The 21176-nt window shown below is 35.8% G+C and overlaps 2 protein-coding genes and 1 long non-coding RNA gene across 6 annotated transcripts; 2 read left to right on the top strand and 1 right to left on the bottom strand.

The window, feature by feature from the left end:
- The first annotated feature begins 887 nt into the window (after nt 1-887).
- Nucleotides 888-5534, top strand: LOC114733998 (uncharacterized). 2 transcript variants are annotated; one of them, XM_028921475.1, is made up of 13 exons: nt 888-1089; nt 1167-1228; nt 1459-1509; nt 1606-1632; nt 2171-2275; nt 2649-2756; nt 2876-2947; nt 3037-3087; nt 3535-3597; nt 3694-3818; nt 4034-4133; nt 4179-4247; nt 4551-5534. In XM_028921475.1, the coding sequence occupies exons 1-13, from the start codon at nt 990-992 to the stop codon at nt 5256-5258; spliced, it is 1641 nt and encodes a 546-aa protein (XP_028777308.1). In that variant the 5' UTR covers nt 888-989; the 3' UTR covers nt 5259-5534. The 2 variants fall into 2 exon arrangements, with proteins under 2 accessions (XP_028777308.1, XP_028777307.1); XM_028921474.1 differs by having other exon boundaries at nt 4034-4247.
- A 3442-nt stretch (nt 5535-8976) lies between these two features.
- LOC114734016 (uncharacterized) lies at nt 8977-10467 on the bottom strand. 2 transcript variants are annotated; one of them, XR_003739126.1, is made up of 2 exons: nt 10294-10467; nt 8977-9918 (listed from the first exon to the last, which is right to left on the bottom strand). It is a non-coding gene; the product is annotated as an uncharacterized LOC114734016 (long non-coding RNA). The 2 variants fall into 2 exon arrangements; XR_003739127.1 differs by having other exon boundaries at nt 8977-9415.
- A 6187-nt stretch (nt 10468-16654) lies between these two features.
- Nucleotides 16655-20373, top strand: LOC114734015 (eukaryotic initiation factor 4A-11). 2 transcript variants are annotated; one of them, XM_028921500.1, is made up of 5 exons: nt 16655-16785; nt 17722-17798; nt 17940-18046; nt 18257-18687; nt 19421-20373. In XM_028921500.1, the coding sequence occupies exons 2-5, from the start codon at nt 17731-17733 to the stop codon at nt 20054-20056; spliced, it is 1242 nt and encodes a 413-aa protein (XP_028777333.1). In that variant the 5' UTR covers nt 16655-16785; nt 17722-17730; the 3' UTR covers nt 20057-20373. The 2 variants fall into 2 exon arrangements, with proteins under 2 accessions (XP_028777333.1, XP_028777334.1); XM_028921501.1 differs by having other exon boundaries at nt 16659-16785; nt 17729-17798.
- The last annotated feature ends 803 nt before the right edge of the window (nt 20374-21176 follow it).

Below are 21176 nucleotides of genomic sequence, written 5' to 3'. Positions count from 1 at the left end.
TCACAAAAATATAATCCATAAGTTGTCAATATCTGCTGCGATAATTATTAATCATTATATCTTAAGTTATTAAAAACTGCTTTTTCAGTTGTTAATGCATACTAAAAAAATATAAATAATTTGATAATTAAACAAATAAAATCTCTTACAATGAAGTCTCTTGATATTTCAGATTAATTTAATAATTTTAAGAGATATTTTTGTATTTTTCATATTTAATTCTCTTAAATAGAATCTTATTACCATTTTCCTTTTTTCTTATTTCCTACTCATTTATATATTTTCACAAAAGCAACTTATTTAATGTTTTGCCGATAACTTATTTACTTTTTTAATCATATAATCAAAGAATTAGAATTTTTTGTCCTTTTTCATACCACTAGAAAAAAAATTTTTTTTTTTTTTTTTTTTTTTTTCCAAAAAAATAGAATTATAAGGTAAAAAAATGACATCAGAAAGAATAGATTTATTATTTTTAAATATTTATGATTAAATTTGTATATGTATAAGTTGAATTTAACATTATAAGTTAAAATTTTTATTTTAAAAGTTAAGTTCTGTCATTTACAAATTAAATTTGTAAAAAAAATTTTAACCTTTTTATGTTTAATTCGGATACTTATGAATTATTTTTACAAGAAGATGTACACCTAGCTAATAATTTTTTATTTTAGCTTAAATTACTATTAAAGCTTTTTAATAATTATTTTTTCAGACCTTGTTGTCAAACTGAAAAAATTAGTGACATGGAACGCGCCCATTGGGATCCCGCGCCCCAGGAAAACGAAGGAAAAAGGGGGAATTAGGCGGAGGGTTTGGGGTGAGCTATGTAAAAGCCTGAATCTTTTCTCTGGTCGTGCTGGGGCACTGACCGGAAGAGTCTTGTGCGGTTATCCCTTGTAATTTGGATGAATGCTTGATCTAAAATCTAAACTGACTTACAAGTTATAAGACTCCTTCGGGTAAAACCCCGCGAAACAGGCAGGGTGATGGCGTCAGGTCTACAAGATTCTAAGCAGCAACAAATACCAGTGCAAAGGTTACAAATTTATTCAACTAGAAATACTGGAGTGTCCCCCTTCTGGAGAGGTCTTTCTTTTCTCTTTCTCTCTGTCTCATATTCTGCTTGCAATTCCCAAGCATTCAAAATTGTTTTTTATTTACAGAGAAGTATGAAAGAGAAGCCAAAAAGTATTGGGATGTGTTCTACAAGCGGCACCAGGACAGGGTTTGTTTTTCCAACTCTTCTGTTTTTGTCCCATCCCGCGCAACGCTGCTAATTCTTATTGTTGTATTCTCTGTTAACCCAAGTGATGTTGCTTCTTTGTCCATTTTCTACTAGCTTCATCTGCATCACTTCCCCAAAGTCTTTCTACTGCCACATATTCATCTCCTTCGCCCCAATTGGTTTGACTATTACTAATTCTATTTTTTTCTTTTCTGGCATTTTTCCTTCAGTTTTTCAAAGATCGGCACTACTTGGATAAGGAGTGGGGCAGCTACTTTTCTGTGAGTGGAAGGAAATAATGTCTTCATTTGTAATTTGATTTGATTTTCTGAAGTGTTGCTCAACATTCTAATTGCCTAAATTACTTTCAACTCCAGGGAGCTGGAAGGAAAGTGATTTTGGAGGTATATACGTACACATCCGTGCTGTTGTCTTCAAATCTTCCCATTTCTTAATGCAAATATATCTTGCCCCTTTCTAAACAGTTTCGGTTGGTTTTTAAACTATCATATGATGACTCAATTCGTTCGCTAGCGAACTTACATGCTTACCACCCCCTCCCCTTTTTCGTCAAACGTCCGCTAAATTTGCATGTAAGACTTAAAATTTTAGTTTTTGATCAGAGTAAGTCCAAACTCTAATATTATTCTCTTTCTCCCCCCCCCCCCACGTAGTTTTTCGGTCCGCCACTGAACTAGTTTGAGTGTATCTGCAAGCCACAGCATAACAATTGGACTTATGTGAAAAGGAAACCAGTCTCGTCTGCAACTCACACTATGATCATGGAGTGAGAACCATTCCATATTGGTTTCCCTCCTTAGCTATTCATTATTTTTGAGATCAGTGGTCGGCGAATTGATCAATTATTTGCTGTTTATGCTTCTCTCTAGGAGGTGTTTGGTCTATGAAGATGTTTAATAAGTAATGCTGTTTCCTGAGCAGGTCGGTTGTGGAGCGGGAAATACTATATTCCCTGTGATTGCGTCATACCCAGATGCTTTTGTTTATGCATGTGATTTCTCACCACGAGCTATTGAGCTGGTTAAGGTTGGAAAATTTTCTCTTATATAATGTCTCTCATCTTCAACCACACTTATATATGCACGTATAGCCAGTTCGTTGGCTGTAGGCATTTTGATTCAATTTATTAGTGCAACCATGTCGAGTAACCACAGATGCATTTGATACAAGTGCACACAACATATCGGTGGTCTTCTGTTGTAGTTGTCGTAGTTTTATAGGATATGTAGCATACGGTATTTTTTTAGTGCAAGGTCATTTTGGTAGTTTACTTCATTGAAACTAGCATTAATAGTTCATATCATAATAAAAAAATGCACTTTTGCAGGTTAAACAGGATTGAATTTGCATTACTAATAATTTAGATGTAACAAGAACGAACCCATTTTGCTAATTGCAGACACACAAAGAGTTTGAGGGGTCGCGTGTTAGTGCTTTTGTCTCTGATTTGACAGCTGATGACCTGTGCAAGCAGATCTCTCCATCTTCAGTTGATATTGTTACCATGGTATTTGAAGCTACAGTAGATTGATTTTGGATCACAATTTTTTTTATTGGTTGGCTATATACTGTTGTGCTTTTAATTAACTATGACGCTGTTGTTTTAGTTGCTGACATGTTGAGCAGATATTTATGTTATCTGCAGTGTCACCAGAAAAGATGCATCAAGTGTTGCAGAACATTAGAAAGGTTATCAAGGTAAGAAACTTATTACTCTCAATAGGTTGTGTTTTCATTCATATTTTTGTTTTGGGCTATAAATTCATTCCCATTTTCCTGGTGTTCAGCCAAATGGTTATGTGCTGTTTCGAGACTATGCTACTGGAGACCTCGCTCAGGTTGAATTTCTGCAGTTACTATTTAAGAGTTCTGCTAAAAAATTTATAAGCCCTCAAAATTGTTGTCCAGATGTTTTTCTTGTGATGAATAATTCGATGTGATAGCTAGAAGAATTTAGATTTGCTTTCTCATGAACTATTTGAAATTTCCTTCGAGTATTCTTATCTGTGATTAGGCTAAGGTTAGACAATCAGTCAGTCCCACTCGACATTTATGGTTCTTTGATTTGCACCGAAATCAAATTATGTTGACATTAAATTCAGGTGATTTGTCTTCTTTTGATTGCTATGAGTACTTGCACTAAATGCTTTAAATGGTCTGTCATCAGCATAATACCAGTTTTATAATATCTTTTCCTTGGTCGGGTGATTGTTTGACTAATTTTGATTGATCCATTTTCTTAATGACAACTGATGTTTGATATCTCCATTTGTTCCGTTCTGTAGGAAAGATTCTCTGGCAAGGATCAAAAGATTAGTGATAATTTCTACGTTAGAGGTGACGGCACTGTAAGTAATCAACTTTTGCCATGTTGTTTTGCAGTTTAGTTCACATATGAAGCTCTTCTTTTTGTTTATTTTAAAGTAATGCTCCTCTCGTTTCAGCGAGCGTACTATTTTTCAAATGAATTTTTGACAAATTTATTCAAAGAAAATAGTTTTAATGTTGACGAACTTGGTGTATGCTGCAAACAAGTGGAGAACCGCTCAAGGGAGTTGGTGATGAATAGGTAACTAACATGTCTCATTCCTTTATTTATTCTGCAATTTTTTTTTGAGTAATTTAACAAATTAAGGAAGGAATTTTGCTTGCCTGAACTTCTGCTTTTCAGTGCAGAGTTGGAATTTAATTGGTTTCTTTCCTGTTTATCTGCTTAAATAGTGACTGCAGTTACTCTTTTCTTCTGCATGTGCCTTTTTTTTTTGGGTTGTTTTTTGGGTTTAGGCGTTGGGTGCAAGCTGTGTTCCGGATCTCAGATGGTGCTAACTCTTCCTATAGTAAGAAAGCTAGTAAGGAAGCTGAACCAAAGGCCAATTGTCTTGATTCTGAGGAAGTCAAGGAAGATAATGTAAGGGGGCACGTGAATGGCTCTGCCATTGACTTGTCTGAGGGTTTGGCAGTTGATATGTTTGGAGTCTCACCTTCAAGCAAGAATGAGGTATGGGTGTAAGCTTGAAGATTCTTACCTTTGCTATGTGTATGCCATTTCTCCCAAGTCCTATCAGAAAAATTATCAAGAGTCCACACTCGGGAAAAATAAATAAATACCTGTCGGAACTTAGAAGTGTATCTAGTAGAAATTTTTCCTGTGTTTTCAGTTGATATGGCAATTTTTTTTCCTCTGTTCTCCCCTGAATACAGATTACCTGTTGGTTCTATATAATTAACATAAGCCTAACTGCCATTGCTGTTCCCCTGATATGCGCACATGGTTCTTAGCACTTCAAATTTTTCATGTTAGATTATTGAGGTCAACGTCAGAGGGTCGAATTTTCAGATCAGTGTGCTTTCAAAGGAGTACCAACACACCTGCAAATCAACAGGGTTGATGCTGTGGGAATCCGCTCGATTGATGGCTTCCGTCCTGGCAGAAAATCCCAATATTGTTGAAGGGAAGCGAGCTTTGGAGCTTGGGTGTGGTTGTGGAGGTATCTGCTCAATGGTTTCTGCTAAATATGCTGACCTCATAGTCGCCACTGATGGAGATGCTTTTGCTCTTGAACTCCTTGCCAAAAATGTTGTGTCTAATCTTCCGCCACCACTGCTTACTAAACTAGTCACCAAGAGACTCGAGTGGGGAAACCGGGATCATATTGAGGAAGTGAAGGAAGTGAGTAATACAGGCTTTGATGTCATTGTGGGGACGGACGTGACATACATTCCTGAAGCTATATTGCCTTTGTTTGCAACCGCAAGTGAGTTGATTGCTTCCAGTGGAAGCAGTAAAGATAACAAGGAGCCTGCACTAATTCTTTGCCATGTTTTCCGACGAGTAGATGAACCATCGCTACTCTCAGCTGCAGGGCAATATGGTTTCAGATTAGTGGACAGGTGGCCTGCTAGAGATTCAACTTCCCAAAGCATTATCAACGACTGGTTCCTAGATAATGGTTTAAAGGATGATCTTCCAAGTACGGCATTGAATATCCTGCTCTTCCACAAAGATTGAAATGAAAATTGGTATCCTTTCTTCAATTCAAGATGGTTTCTTTCACTCGCTCCTTCCCTAAGATGCCAGAAGTAAAATGTAAGTTCGTGCAGCAAAAGGCGGGTAGTACTTTGTTTGGGCTCATTTTTTTAAGACTGTTACGTAGCTACCACAGATAATGTTTTGAGTTATAAATTTATGTTCTGGTTGACAAATGGATCTGAACGGCAGAAGCTGGCCTGCAGACTGGAATTGTTCTTCATCTTACGTTGTCGTTATTTTTTATTTTTTATTTTTCGCACCGACTGGGTGGGCATACACATGATTGTCGTATTAGCATATGTGATTGCACCCTGCGTGGTCTGTCTGAAAATGCAGGTGCACATTTTTGTTTAGTACAAACTATGGCTGTAGATTATTATTTTCAATTAAAGAGCCATTTTCCTCCTTTGATCACAAAGGGAAGGGCAGAGCGAGCGTGTGTTGCTGATTTCATGTCTTTTAAACTAAAAATACCCCTCTGTTCTTAGTTCTTACAACTCAAGCCTCTCTGAAACAAACATATGAAGCAAGGACCCCTTTAGCCAACAGAATCGCTTGTGGTTTCTTTTGACCTAAATTAGGCCCTGTATTTGATTTTCATTATTGAGAAACAAAACACACACATGTTCGGTCCAAGCAGTTTCTTAATGGGTTGTAACACAAAATAATCTAAAAATGAATTATGCTTCTTACTCTGGTCTTGTATATTTGCGCAGGAAATGGCTATACTTCATTTTGATTACCAGAAGTCAGCTAAAACAGGAACCTCTAGGCCAATACTTCTAGGCTAGGACCACAAAGACCAGTTTTTAAACTGGCAAAAGTGGCTTTACTTTGATGGTTAAGGCTTATACCCCTATCTGTGTAATGTCCGTTCAGCGATCCCATTTGGATATGTTCAATGCGTCCTTTCGGATTTTCCCCCTTCTGCTCCGTTTCCTTGGGGGATAAACAAGTGGGGTAAAAAAAGAAATTCGGGACTTAAATATAGAAATTAAGTATAATAATCAATCTAATATAAATACTACTAGTTTATAATTGAACATTACTTTTGGATTTAAATGGTTATAGACATCAAGATTCTAATATCTCCCAAGATATTACCTTCTGTCCTAATTATAAGAGTCAGTTGACTAATTTGAGGAGATTAATAAAGTAAGTTGAGTTAGTTATTTGTCTTAAATAGGTGTTGTCTTTCTTAAAATATCCTTACTAATCAAGTGTATTGACTAGAACTATTATTGTTAGAAGGGTTACTTGGAAAAAAAAAATATAAATATGAGAGACAAAGTAGATTGAGATCTTATATTTAAGACCAAAATAAAAGTCAAACAGAGTCTTATATTAAGGACCGGAGGTAGTACTATTATAATCAGGTTGCCACATGCAAGCGAAATGGGAATGAAATTCAAAAACCCAACCATTTGCTCAAGTGATACCATCCACATGACTCACTCTAACTTGAGTTGATAATAGTTTTAGCTCTTTTAGTGTGATTTATTTTCAACCAAGGGATTTTAACACGCATTGTTATCTAAAGAATTCTTTTAGATAAGTGTATTATGATTGATTAAATATTTTATAGGTATAGCCTCATTATATTCTTTAAATAAATAAAGATCATAATCATTCAACAATGAATATTCACTTACTTCATATGTACTTGGTTAATAAAATATATGAACCTTCAGAAAATAGCTTTTCAAATAAACCAACAAGAATAATTAACAACGTTGTGTTATGTTGCACAAATAAGAGGCGCTTGCACGACACGATCCAGTACATTAGACATGGCAATTTTAAAAATTTAATGTATGGATATGAAAAGCATGTACATATTTAATTGTGTTATCTCCTATCCTAATTAAAAGACCTCTTTTATAGATTATAGAAGAGGTCTTATAATTAGGATCCAAGGTAGTATATATGCACCAAATTAAATCATAAAAATAATACTCCTCCGGTCCTTAATATAGGATCCAATTCTTGAGTTGGTTTTGGTCTTAAATATAAGACCCATTTCTCATATTTATCAATTTTCTCTAAATTACCCCTATGGATACTCCCTTAACCACAATCAAGTAGAAGAGGGAGAGAGGTATTAAGAAAGATGATTATGGCGTTTTAGGAAAAACGTGTCACTTTTCTTATAATTAACTAACCTACCTAACTTTCTTAATCTAATCAAATTAGTTAAATGGGTCTTATATTAAGGACCGGAGGAGTATGACAATTGTTGGATTTGAAATTATTTTTTAAAAAGTGGTATAAAAATATTCACGCGCAATTAAAGAATTGAGTTTGTTTAATACGCTCTTAAGTTGTCCTGGAGCATTTCAAACCAACAAAAAGAACCAAAAACAAAAACAAAAACAACGATGCCTGTGTCAAAATGTGCTACGTGTATCATGAAATACGATATGCGTGTTGTATCATATGATTCAAGTACATTTGTTTTTCTTTTCCTGAGGTAAAATAAAAGTAGTACATTTTTCTGAAATATCCATAAAAATAATGTATCTATACAAATATAGAGATGATATCAATGGCTAATTCATATGGCAAAGATAAAGTTTAACATTAGTAAAAATTTAAGATTCAAAGCCTACTGATGTAAATAAAAGGGGGGAAGTTGACTTCCCTCTAATATTTCATCGTGATGATATGATTCTAAAGATTAGATTAGAAATAACTCAGTATTTCATGTCAAGTTTTATAAAAATTAAATAACTACTGATATGCACTATTAAAAAGTTAAAAAAAAATCATATTTCAAATATTTATTCGATAAAATTTAAATAAGGTGTTACCGTATAAATAAACACCCACATTTAAGAAAATGATATTTATAACTAGTCCTATGATCTGAATGATCGAGTTTTAATTTCTAAAATTTTCATCCCATATATTTACGCCCAATATTATTGGATGTTATAAATTTAGTTTTAGCGGGGAAAAAAAACTTGCGTCCAGTTCTTTATATAAATTATGCCAAACTTTCCAATCATATAGGGCCATATGTCTTTTTTTAGTTCCATATAAGTTTCTAATTAAGTGATAATATTTAAAAAATATGACATGTATCCATGTGTGATTAGAGAACTTATACATAATAGATATAAAAAACTTGACATAGGTATTGTACAAATATATTTGACCAATCAATTGACACCTCCTCTCTCACACAAGTATATGTATGAATCTAATCAACGTCATATGTTAATGTAAAAATGCAAAAAAATTCTTTATAATTAGTTCAGCTTACATCAATGTAAAATATAAGAACCATATCAAGTAAGTGGTATAACTTTGTCTTGAACTATGAGCAAATACATGGGATCCACTCTAATTGTTAAACAGCAGTAAAAATATAAGCCTTAAAAATTTCTCGTATTTTAGAAGGTATATTTATCAAAGGATGGGTTTGATGAGATGAATTCTTTTGTGTATTTTGAAGAATGTTGAAAGGTAGAGCATATTTTCCTCTTTAAATATGAACTAAATATATAAATCGAAAACACTGCAGAAATGGTCTCATGACATGCAAAATTACCTGTCATTTTAAAGATAATTGGTCTAAGACTTGCATGTTCCTATATCCTATGTGATAATAATGGTTTTGTTTTATATGTTGGGAGCTTGGGAATCGTGGGAAATGTGTATTGTAAACATATTAATGGAGCTTTTGCTCGATTGATTTTGAAATTGACAACATCAATTTAAAAGTAATAATTTTTTTCCCATGGGGCGTGGAGCTGTATTTGGTATGAATTACCGAGAATGAATGATATCAATGAAAGTAAAAGAAGTTATAAAATCCACATGTCTCTGTCAAGACTGACTCATTGTAAAAGCTTAAGCCTTTAAGACGCTTTAACTTTCACTCATTTTAAAGAGGAACAAGCCAACGTGATGGACATTGGACAACACGGGGGAAAGATGATCAGATCAAGAACAGGCCTTCTGTGATCCACAGTTAATGAAGCTTTCTGTCTCAGTCATGCACAGGCCCCAGGTAGGGATGGAGGCAGATCCAAGCAGAAAGCAAGAAGAATATAAATTTAATTTATATATCCGCCATGGCCTTGCTTGAGCAAAAAAAGACCCTTCATATATTTGTCATTTGCTGTCCCCAGCTGCAGGTGAAAGCGATATCGATTATATTCTGGCAAGCAAATTAGTTTTATCCGATACAGCAATCCAGTCTTGACTATGGAACTTAACGGCGAAGCAGTGAGAAAAACTAATTAAAAAGCCTACTCTTCTGATCAATTTTTTTCTTAAGGCGTGAAACTCAAATAGTTAACACCAACAAGGAAAATAAAGATTCATGTGTGTGTGTCTGATATGACTGCACATAGTAATCCAATCTTAACTATGGAACTTAACGGCGAAGCAGTGAGAAAAAACTAATCAAACAGCCTACCCTTCTTATCAACTTCTTAAGGCGTGAAACTCAAAATAGCTAACAACAATAAGGAAAATATAGATTCATGTGTATCTGATATGACTGCACATATTCAAAAGTTAAAGATGAATAACTATGAGTGATCAGCGAAAACATGTATATAAGATCAAAATTCATCAATCACAACAAGAGATCAACCTCTTGGATCAATAGGGAGGCACTTATTAGGTCCTGCATCAAGTAAATCTGCCTGGGTTAGAAATTAAACATGCTTCTATATACAGCAAGAGGCAATAAGAAGAACCTAATTATTAAGATCAACAGCCATAAAACACATAATTATGATAAGCTGTATGGTGTAATTGGCTATCAAACCATCCTACATGGAGTATATGCAGATTAATTTCACATATATGCAACATATATCATGACCAGCAACGTTAGGGTTAGGCATAGGGATAGGGATAGGGAAGTTCTACCAATATTAGAGAGAGAGAGAGAGAGAGGTGGCGGTGTGACAGATAGAGAGTGAGCACGCATAGTTTCAAGCATAAACCATGCAAGAAAGGACCATGTGTGCTCACTCTCTTCTGTCACCTCCCTTACCCTTCAAAGTCTCCTTTCGAAATTTCATTTGCAGTTAGCTCATCGATCCACCTGCAGCAAACCTCCAATAAAATCATTTCTGAAAAGAGTTCAGGGATTAATTGGGGGAGATAAGTCCCTCGTTCATTCCCTTAAACCCAAAATATGTATGTTGCATTTCTATGGAACACTTGCATAGAATGTTGCTGTGCGAAGAGGACATGAGGATGGTGGGGTTTATATAGAGCTAGCCCCAGGGACAGTTTGCTATCATCACGTTTGGAAGGAATATATATGGGGTTCATCCTATTGGTCATTTCATATTATTTTAGACATTTTGCGGAAGAGAAAAAGAGAAAGCAGAAACAAAAGAAAAGTGTGGAAACTTAATTATTTTATCTTTATCTATGCTCTATGCCCATATGCAATAAACCACAAACTTATCCTTATTGATGTTACCCAAGGCATCTCTGGTAGTTCTTTTTCTCTTTTATCACTGTCAAATTTATTCTCTTAGCTTGCCTCGTTTCGACTATGGTCTCTTCAATCAATGGAAAACCTCAACGCGCTCCTTTGTTTTGACCGGATTCATTTGATAAATCGATCCCGTAAATCAGTATTATCTGTCCAATCATTACTATATCAAGAAGTTGCTGCTATCAATTAACCCACTTGGCACATTAATACTTATATAGGGCCCAGGCCACGAATTAGTGCCTGAGTGATCAATCTCATCGTTTTGCAAAGACCATATACAACAAATTAATAACATAGATTGATAAAGCGATCGATAAGTAGAGAAACTCATTGTTTTAGAAAACGGGTGGTAAAGGTAAAGGCAAGAGAGAAAAGAATCTAATTTGCATCAAGTTAGCTTACTCTCATTTCCGCTTCCTCTTTCATATGCTGTCACTGATGTTTTTCAGTATATTTATATATGTCTTCTTCGAAGATCATACTACTTAAAAGAGGTCCTTAATGTAAAACAGACATAGATAAAAATCTGGTCATCATGAGCCCTAGCGCTTCGAAAGTCTTAGCCACATATATGCTAATGAAAAGCACCTGCTGTGTGTGTGTGTGTGTGACGGTATATATAGTATATTAAGTACTAAGTGGTTTGCAGCATTTTCGTCAGTGATCTTATTCGAAATTGAAGAATAAGAAAGGGAAGGTTCTTGCTGTGAATTGTCAAAACCGAAGAATGTGACAGAAAAACATCATTAAGTAATGAGCCCACCATCTTAAAGGAATATTCAAGGCGCCCTTGTAATTCGGGGGACATGAGCTGGAGAGATATCGAATTCAAGGGCGACGCATGGAACCATAGTGGCATATGACCTGTCCCCACCTTCCTTTAATAAAAGAGCTAATCAGCCAATTAGTGATAATCAACACACACCGCAGCAGTTTAAAGTATATATGCTTTTGCTTTATCTTAATTAAAACCCATATTATTGATGCAAAAGTAAGTCATTGACGTTAATGTTCGAATCTATTGCAACAAGTGCGTAGTTTGCGGAACGTCATGCCTCTTTCATTCCCCATTCAGCACTATATCATATTACTAATTAATCTTACATTTCTCACATATACCTTACTTAGTTCACCACTCAAACCGGAACCACTTTGATTGGCCAAGTGGACACCTAGCAAAATCTGTCTCCCTTGTGTTTTAGATACGCAGCATACAGCCTCATTAGGTATTTGAGTAAACTAATTAACCCAACACATGGCAGGCCAGATGTTGGCTCTTTTCAGTTTTCACGCCTGGCAGGCACACAGTGCAAATCTTGAGATCATTGTTACATATATATATATATATATATATGTGTGTATGTAACAGCCTAGTGATCACTGTTTAGATCCTCACAGAAATATTATTAAGCGGGAGAGAGGCTATATTATTCTGTTTGATTACATATAAAACTAATATGATGTGATGAGAGGTGCGTGGAAGCAAAGGGAAAGTGGAAGGCTTTCCCAAGAGGGAAGAGGCATGTGATGGTGAGCGTTTCTAGACTTACCCATTTTGGGAAGAGGATGAATATAGTTTATATATATATATATATGTCAACCACCTACATTAATGGCTGAGATAGAAAAGAAATTAAAGGTCCATTTGCGACGACCAACAAGCATGATGATGATGATAGATAAGCATCTTGTTGGTGGAAGGATGATATGTTTCTTTTGCTTTTTGGGTAAGGTACGCCTTTTTTTTTTTTGGCAGGTAAAGAGATGGGGCTTTAGAGAGAGGCACGTTCTAAAACACTTTCGGCCAAGTGAAATGGTGGCAAGTAGCAGATAGATATCAGGGAGGAGCTAGGAGGCTAAGTCAAAGATTAGCGACAAGCTAAGTGAGGCTAATACGTGGCATTCTAGGGCAAGGCATGCTCCGAACAGGATCAGATATACTGGTCCCAACCATATATGCGGCTTAGCCAGCTAGAAGCTTTAGCAAATGGGCTCCCACACGTTGGCCTGGAAAGATCGGTGAATAATAATGGCATCTGAAAGAAAAGAATATGGTCAAATGCATTCAATACTTCATTATACACATTCATGAATAATGAAGATGATATTCTGGCAGCCCCACATCGTATGGTTGGGGAGTCACCAAAGCTTCTGCGTCGATCGAGTTGACATCAAGTGGGTGGGTGGTGAACGGTGATTGGTATTCCATATTTGCATACAAAGATGCTCACTGCTACTGAACGATAACGATAAAAACCTAATCCTTTTTGCTGAAGCATATACTGTGCAGGAATGCGATCCTCTTTATCCTCTCATCCATCTATATATGTGTGTGCACATTATTCCAGATTTTGCTTGTAGTTGCCACTATCAATCAATTAAGTTTTCTCTCTTTGATTCTTATTCAGCTGTCATCTTCATCTTTCAATCGCCTAATGATTTGGGATTGTACTCACACACTTTCATATATTGATGAAACAGTGTTTGTGTGTATATATGCATAAATAGCTTTTGATCTCCCCGTGTAAAATAAATCTTAAATATAGAAACGAGATAGAGATTGTGGAAGGGCCTTTTCCAAGGCATTTGGCCAATCAACAAAAGCACTAATAATATCACAAACACTAGTTTAATTTAAAGAGAGAACCTACTCTAGAAACACTAACATATTCCTTTCGTGTTATGTCTCAGAGCTAGTTAGTGAAAGACTTTAATTTATTTTATTTCTTATACTTATAATTTTTTTCTCAGATTAATTTATTTAATTTATAAACTAATATATAATCTAATATTGTGTATGGAAATATGTTGGGGAGATCATCATATCAAATATATTTGATTAAATAATTCATGTAGATATCTTCTTTCATGTACCCAAATTAAGTGCATAGCTCTCACGTTAATTAAATATCGGAGGAGTACTAAATGGGAGAGTTGCTTAATTGTATAAAATTCTACTTCGTTCATGATGAGGTTGAGGCTTATTAGGACAATTTCACATTGACCTAAAAAAATCTATATATATATATATATTTCATTTTGATTTATCACGATTGTTCTTTCCATATAAAATATTAGCTTTTTAAATGTTTAATTGATGTGATTAAATGTTAATTAAGGAGGGACGAGGAAGGTTATTTAAAAGGAAGCGGCCGACTAAGCATGTGATGAGTCGCGTGCCTTGCATTACAATTTCCTTTTCTTTTCTTTTTGGTGGTGGTGTGGCCGGCGCTGTGTATTTAACAGTATATTAATATTATTTACTTATATATATTTAGATTTTCCCACCTAATTTAATTCCTTCTCTCCACACTTTAACTATTTTATTCTTCGTAAAAAGAACTCTAACTTTATTCCCTTTTTAAAAATGCTTCCCTGTTATTTTAATATCCATCAGGAATATTGAAAATCTACTATGTGTTTACCCGATGTTGGATCTCGGCGCGCCTAGTTGGAGAGCAGCTTTTCTGATGATTTCAAATGACACAGTTCAATTGGTTAAAGACAGTTTCATTTATAAAATTGATTTAATTATATTTTGCAGAGCAATTGATGTCTCCTCATCTTGAACAATCGCAGCAGGATTTGCAATTGGGATTATCATATAATTAATTACACACTTCATCCCTCATAATAAAGTTGTTGGCTCTCCTGTCCTTGCTCTAATACACATGTTGAGGCGATATACATATACCGGAGTGATCAATTTTGACTATTTAGCTCTTTAAAAGACTAAAACTAAAATAAAGATAAATTTGAGAGATCAAGAATTGTACTAACCTTTAAAACTACTTGGACGGATGGAAAAATAATTTTGGATTTAGATACTGCTTGCCTGAGATGCTACGATGGATATTTCCATTCATGCATTTGTGTGTTTGGAGAGAATGTGGATTGAAAATGTTATCCCTGAAAAAGAAAAGGAAAAAGAAAGAAAGAAAAAGAGCTTGAGTAATAGATGCTCAGTCAAAGCTGGGGAGGAAGGTGACGATTGATATTGGATTTGATGATTGGCCAGCAGATCAAAAACTAAAGTCCGAACACAAATGATATTCCAGCTTTCTACGTGTTAGGGCTCCAACACCCAATTATGAAGAGTCACATCCCCGCTAATGCTATATTGGGTGGTTCACGTTCGATATTCATATTCACTCTGTGTTTGGAATCCAGGCCACCTGTCCATCCGGCATTATTAGTGTAATTATTATTATTTTTCAGTGTTAAGGTCAAAATACCCTTCGATAAAGATATTCAGAATCCGACTTGTGCCCTTGCCCCAGTGGAGTTGGGAGGGCATTATAGCCATTATACATAGATTCCTCCCCTTTCGTCTTCCCTCAACTCAAAGGATGCCCCGATATTAAAAACCAATCAAAGAAGGCAAATTACTGTTTGGTCCGTGTGTTTTCGGTTCGGACGGCTTCTATGATATCCATAGCTATGCCAGTCCATTCGGCCCAATGGGCTTACGTGTATATTGAGTTGGCTGCCCTCATTGCCTCCTCTAATGGACTGTCCCAGCTATGGGCTGCCAGTGAGGCCCATATTGCCAGTGCCATTTCCCATCTTTACTGGATTATTCAATGACCCAAGACCCATAACCTTGAGTTGTCTCATAATCAGGGCACTACGTAAGCATTTTTATTCAAAAAAATCCATCATGTAAAATTAGGCTTATATATTATTTATTAACATGATATCAAGGAAAAATTAAATAAATAATTTTATTCAATGTTATCAGCACTGTATTTTTTTTTTTTTGGGAACAGGGGAGCAACAAATGATATGAAAAGAACCAGTACTTCGTAGCTGTTTACACGTCTAATGCCTCATGGACCTATTAGTATTAAAGAAGACAGCGACTGAGAACAATTCATTGAACTTCTGTAAGTGTCATTTGACGTTATTCCACCAACATCAAAAGGCGCCCCTTCCCACTCACTCAAATTGCTCCTGATATGGATTGCACCCACATCCACCATATATTTCAGTCATTTATAAATTGTTGCTCTCACGGCAACCCTTCCCCCCCCCCCCAGTTTTTAACCAGAATTTTATTGTGCCAAGTGCTCGTGAAATTTCAGATTTCTGGTTTAAAATGACTTTGAGTTAAGTTGTGCATTATTATTATTATTATTTTTTGTTCTTGATGAATGTTATAATTTCAATACGTACATGACTTAAAATGCATGCTTGCCGGCCAGGCAAGATTAAGCTTGTCCCCTTCATTGTCTGAAGCGTGTTGTGCATCAAGCCCTCTCCGACATATCATTGACAAGAATAACACTCTTCTTGTAAACCTCCGACACAAATGCCTGCATTAATATGGGAAAGAAAAAAGTTTCACTCTTTAGACATGGGAAAATCTCTGTTCTTTTTTTTTTTTTGTCCTGAAAATTAAAAGGAAAAAAAAGAGAGAAAAACTTCACCATCAACCAAGCATAATAGAAGGCTATTTTCTATCTGCAAAGGGCTCCTAGCAAAGCCTGTACCATTCCATTAACAGCCAGGAAGGAAGGTATTGCATCAATCACCCCAAATATATATATATTTTTTGCATCTGTTCATTAATACAACTGCCTGATGATAACATGTTTTGTATTAAATTATTAATTGATTAGTTAACAGTACAATATATAATAAATATGATGTATTTCAGATTAAATTAGATTTCAATCTTTAGTTCATCATGAATGCGAAACAGGCGCAACGTAACAGTACTTGAAAGTGACATGCCATTGTTGAGAGGGAGGTATGCCGTTTGCGGGCTGAACACGAACGACGTCGTAGCTTGGTCGGCCTGCGATAGCAAGGAAACATCAGGGGCAAAACCGAGAAACGACATTAAAAACAACAAAATTTCCGAACGATTGGCCAATCCCAGTCTCTTCAATTTACCCTTGCGGGCCTTGCCAGTGTATCTTCTCTGCTACGTCGCCTTCCTCAACTCCTCCAACATCGAAGATCCGAGGAGTTTGGGAAACCCTAAACCCACAACCTACTCATTTTCTCAGTTCTTACTCTCATCTGTCAAAGGTTTGAACTTGCTGCTTTTTTCTTTTTTGTCATCCTTTACGCAAGTCGTGTCTCATTCATGGGATTTTTTTTCTTTTGCTTTTGCCACTTTGTTGATTTTATCAAGCGTCGGTCTTTAAATATCCTTAGTTTCTAATTATTGGTTCAGATTGGTTACTTGTTTCATAGATCGATACTTTTTGTGGAGTTGTCTAATTTCTGAGCTTAGTAAGAAATTTTATCAAAAGAACCCATATTAAACCTTCAACAACTTGGGGAAGTGAAGCGCCACTAATAAAGCTATTTGGGGTGTTCCAGTCTGGTGCTGTATATTTAGGGACAAGGGAAACACGAATGGCTCCGGGATCTTTCTTTTTTTGTTAGCTTAACAAGCCTGTTCATTTTTTGCCGCAGTATTTGCTTAACTACTTTTTTAAAAAAATTAACCGGCATCGGGTTTTTGTCTTGAAATAAGACTTTTTTTTTTTTTTTTATATGTTTGAATGTTTCATTCATTTGTTATCGGTTCTTTTTAGCTGTGTTGATGATATTCTATTTCAATCTATGCTATTGCAAACGTTGGTGGACTAGTTAATATTATTTCCATGATATATTTGGTGTATAAAGATTTATTTTGTCGTGCCTTGGAAAATGGCTCATTGAGTGTTACGGATGCATGTTTCCCGCCGTTAAATGGAGCAGGTAATGCATATTATGCTGTGAAAAATTGCTGGTTGGTGTCTCTATCTCTCATTTGTATCTGTTAGGTGCTATTGCTGAACTCTGAAACGGTTTTATCCTAAAAAACCGGGGGGGGGGGGGGGACTGAATCCTGATGCAGATTCACAATGAGACCGCATAAACTGTGTGAATTCAGATTTCTCGTGATTTATCATAAAATATTTCATGTTTGATTTGCAAGATATAGAATGAATTGATGTTTGACTTCATTCATAGTTTGCAGTCATGGCTGGAGTGGCACCAGAGGGATCACAATTTGATGGTCGTCAGTTTGATGCTAAGATGAATGAGTTGTATGTTTTCCTTTTCTTAGTTAATGCTGGATGCTCTGTAGGGGTGCACCAGTGCACACATGCTTATATTTTTTTGATGCATAATCCATGGATGCCTATAGTTATATGCTCATTCTTGGTTTGATGTATTGATTGGAGCAGGCTTGGATCTGATGGTCAGGAATTCTTTACTAGTTATGATGAAGTTTATGAAAGCTTTGATGCTATGGGATTGCAGGAGAACCTTCTTAGGGGTATTTACGCATATGGTATGTGCATTAATGCATGAAAACTCAATATTACTTTTTTTAATCAAGTTATCTTGTGTGGTCATTTAATAAACAAATTTGAAAGGCCTTTGATAGGCTCCTCTACCTTTATTTCTACTTGCATAGATATTAATATACAGTCAATTGACATGCCTCTTAACTTTCCAGCATGACTAATTTGGACATTGACATTATGCTAATTCTGATAAGGTTTTGAGAAGCCGTCGGCAATCCAGCAAAGGGGAATTGTACCTTTCTGCAAGGGTCTTGATGTAATTCAGCAAGCCCAGTCTGGGACTGGGAAAACTGCGACTTTCTGCTCTGGAATATTGCAGCAGCTTGATTATAGCGTAGTTGAATGTCAGGCTCTGGTACTTGCTCCCACTCGTGAGCTTGCTCAACAAATTGAGAAGGTCATGCGAGCACTAGGTGATTATCTTGGAGTTAAGGTCCATGCTTGTGTGGGTGGGACCAGTGTTCGTGAAGATCAACGCATCCTCTCAAGTGGAGTCCATGTTGTTGTTGGTACTCCTGGTCGTGTATTTGACATGCTGCGGAGACAATCTTTACGCCCTGATTATATTAAGATGTTTGTGTTGGATGAGGCAGATGAGATGCTTTCTCGTGGTTTCAAGGATCAGGTATCCTTGTTTACCACTTTCTACTTCTCTTTAATTAATCTGCTTCTTTCTTCTGCTTTGCTGGTGTTTAAGATCTTTTCTACGGAATGATTTCTCTTTCAAACACTATAATTTGGTTGGTCGTGTGTTGCCATTCAATGGTAACTTAATGACCTAACTTCCTCTATGTCCTCAGGCTGTATAATGCTCCTAGATACTGATTTTTTCCTGCTGGTCTTGATGTCATATGATATAATATTCTAGCCTCTAAATATGTAGATGTATGATTGGCTTTAATTTTAAGGCTGGAAAAATGAGAAGATAAAGAGAGGGTGCATAGAGAAGGAGGAGGAACCAAGATAAAAGGAGAAGGTGCATACCGGTGATACTATTGGGGACAATATCTTCGGACAAGTTTATTTGCTTATAATGATATGGTTTTATAGGATGGAGCGCCAATAGTTGGGAGTATCACTGATCATTCTGAAAAAAGTTATTCAGGGTGTCTCCAAACTTGTGAACTGCACTGTCAATCATATGCATATCAAACGAGACATGTGACATTCTTTTCCTGCGGATTGCATGAAAGCAATGAATTACACTGTGCATGGATGTGAATAGTGCATTTTGCTCTAGATTTTATCGTATGTATTGATATATTGATAGATAATTTAAAGTACACGTAATTTCAACTTTTCCTTTTGGTTTTTTATTTATCCTACTGATGTTCCTTCCTTTCTTAATCCCCTTCCAGATCTATGATATTTTTCAGCTGCTGCCACCAAAAATTCAGGTTGGTGTTTTCTCTGCCACTATGCCACCCGAGGCCTTGGAGATCACAAGGAAGTTCATGAACAAACCTGTGAGGATTCTGGTAAAACGTGATGAGCTTACACTAGAGGGGATCAAGCAATTTTATGTCAATGTTGATAGGGAGGAATGGAAGCTTGAGACTCTTTGTGATCTTTATGAGACCTTGGCAATCACCCAAAGTGTTATCTTTGTGAACACTAGACGCAAAGTAGACTGGCTGACGGACAAGATGCGAGGCCGAGATCACACGGTTTCAGCCACCCATGGAGATATGGACCAGAACACAAGGGATATCATTATGCGTGAATTCCGTTCTGGTTCTTCCCGTGTGCTAATAACCACCGACCTTCTGGCCCGTGGTATTGATGTCCAGCAAGTATCACTTGTGATTAATTATGATCTGCCAACTCAACCAGAGAACTATCTCCATCGAATTGGTCGTAGTGGTCGGTTTGGAAGGAAAGGTGTTGCTATCAATTTTGTGACAAGGGATGATGAAAGGATGCTGTTTGACATCCAGAGGTTTTATAACGTGGTCATAGAGGAGCTCCCAGCCAATGTTGCTGATCTTCTTTGATGTGGTTTCAGCATCATCACTAAATGTCTTTATTATTGAGGGGGCAAATTTAATTTAATTTCATGGTCGCTGGCCCCTTTTTTAGTATGAATTGAAGGATACCGTGAATCTGGAAGATCAGTGTATTGTGCATCTTGAGGTTGGCCTTTTTGTGTAATGTTGAGTCTAGCAGGAAGTGTTGCAAATTTTGCTGAGTCTGCTTGTATTTCTAGTGTCTTGAGAAAGATTGCATAATGTTGTTAGATTTTTATCTAAAATCCTCCTCCTTTTTCAGATTTTGTTATAATGTCTAAAGCTTGAAACTTGGCGTTGTGGTCTCACCCTTACCTGCTTGTTGATTTGCCTGGCAAACGGATTCATGCAAGCTGGTTGGTTGTTTGAGACCTCAAATTAGGTGAAAATTGAAAAATCTATATGAATGAAAAATAATTTCTGAATACAGTATATTTGCCTTTAAATTATAATAATGATGATAACAATAGAAAAATACTTTGTATATAAACTCCCTTAAGGTTTTTTAATCTAAATTTTCGTGTGGGTCACTTGGCAAGTGTTTTGACAGATTTTAAGTAATACTTCTGGTTCTTAATATAAAGAATTTGTTTGATTTTTATTTTAGTTTTAAATATAAGATTTTAATTTATTTTATCTTTTATATTTATATTTTTTTTTCAAGGTAGTTTTTCTAATAATAGTTGTTCTAGTCAATACACTAGATTAGCAAGGATATTTTAAGAAAGATAACACGTATTTATTACAAATAGCTAACTTAATTTTTTTTCTTAATCTCTTTAAGTTAATCAACCAGTTTTTATGATTAGGATCAGAGTTAGCATTTTTATGTAATGCCCATATTGTTCCCTGCAGTTTTTTTTTTAATCTAAATTTTCGTGTGGGTCTTTGGCAAGTGTTTCAGCAGACTTTAAGAATTTTTATGTAATACCCATGTTCTTCCCTTCAGTCCAACATCCTCCAGTCCACCTCTAACCATAACATGAAGCTAATTCTTATAAGATTTAAAACGCATCGGTCTTTTGAGGTATGTTCTCAAATGTACTCGAAGTATTTTTTTTAAATATGTCCAGTGTCTTAAAGTATTTTGTGACGTATCCATTGTTCA

Source organism: Neltuma alba, unplaced genomic scaffold (assembly GCF_004799145.2).
Source record: "Neltuma alba isolate B1F8T4 unplaced genomic scaffold, ASM479914v2 tig00013062_pilon, whole genome shotgun sequence".
Classification (NCBI taxonomy): Eukaryota; Viridiplantae; Streptophyta; class Magnoliopsida; order Fabales; family Fabaceae; genus Neltuma; species Neltuma alba.
The sequence above is the reverse complement of the archived record's forward strand: the minus strand, read 5'-3'. Positions and strand labels throughout refer to the sequence as shown.

Excerpts from the sequence above, each read along its gene's own strand:
- LOC114733998 (XM_028921474.1), top strand. The coding sequence starts at position 990 with ATGGCGTCAGGTCTACAAGATTCTAAGCAGCAACAAATACCAGTGCAA. Across the intron at positions 3,088-3,534 it reads CTACTGGAGACCTCGCTCAG|GAAAGATTCTCTGGCAAGGA; the intron begins GTTGAATTTCTG and ends TCCGTTCTGTAG. Across the intron at positions 4,248-4,550 it reads CACCTTCAAGCAAGAATGAG|ATTATTGAGGTCAACGTCAG; the intron begins GTATGGGTGTAA and ends TTTTCATGTTAG.
- LOC114734015 (XM_028921500.1), top strand. The coding sequence starts at position 17,731 with ATGGCTGGAGTGGCACCAGAGGGATCACAATTTGATGGTCGTCAGTTT. Across the intron at positions 17,799-17,939 it reads GATGCTAAGATGAATGAGTT|GCTTGGATCTGATGGTCAGG; the intron begins GTATGTTTTCCT and ends TGATTGGAGCAG. Across the intron at positions 18,047-18,256 it reads TAGGGGTATTTACGCATATG|GTTTTGAGAAGCCGTCGGCA; the intron begins GTATGTGCATTA and ends AATTCTGATAAG.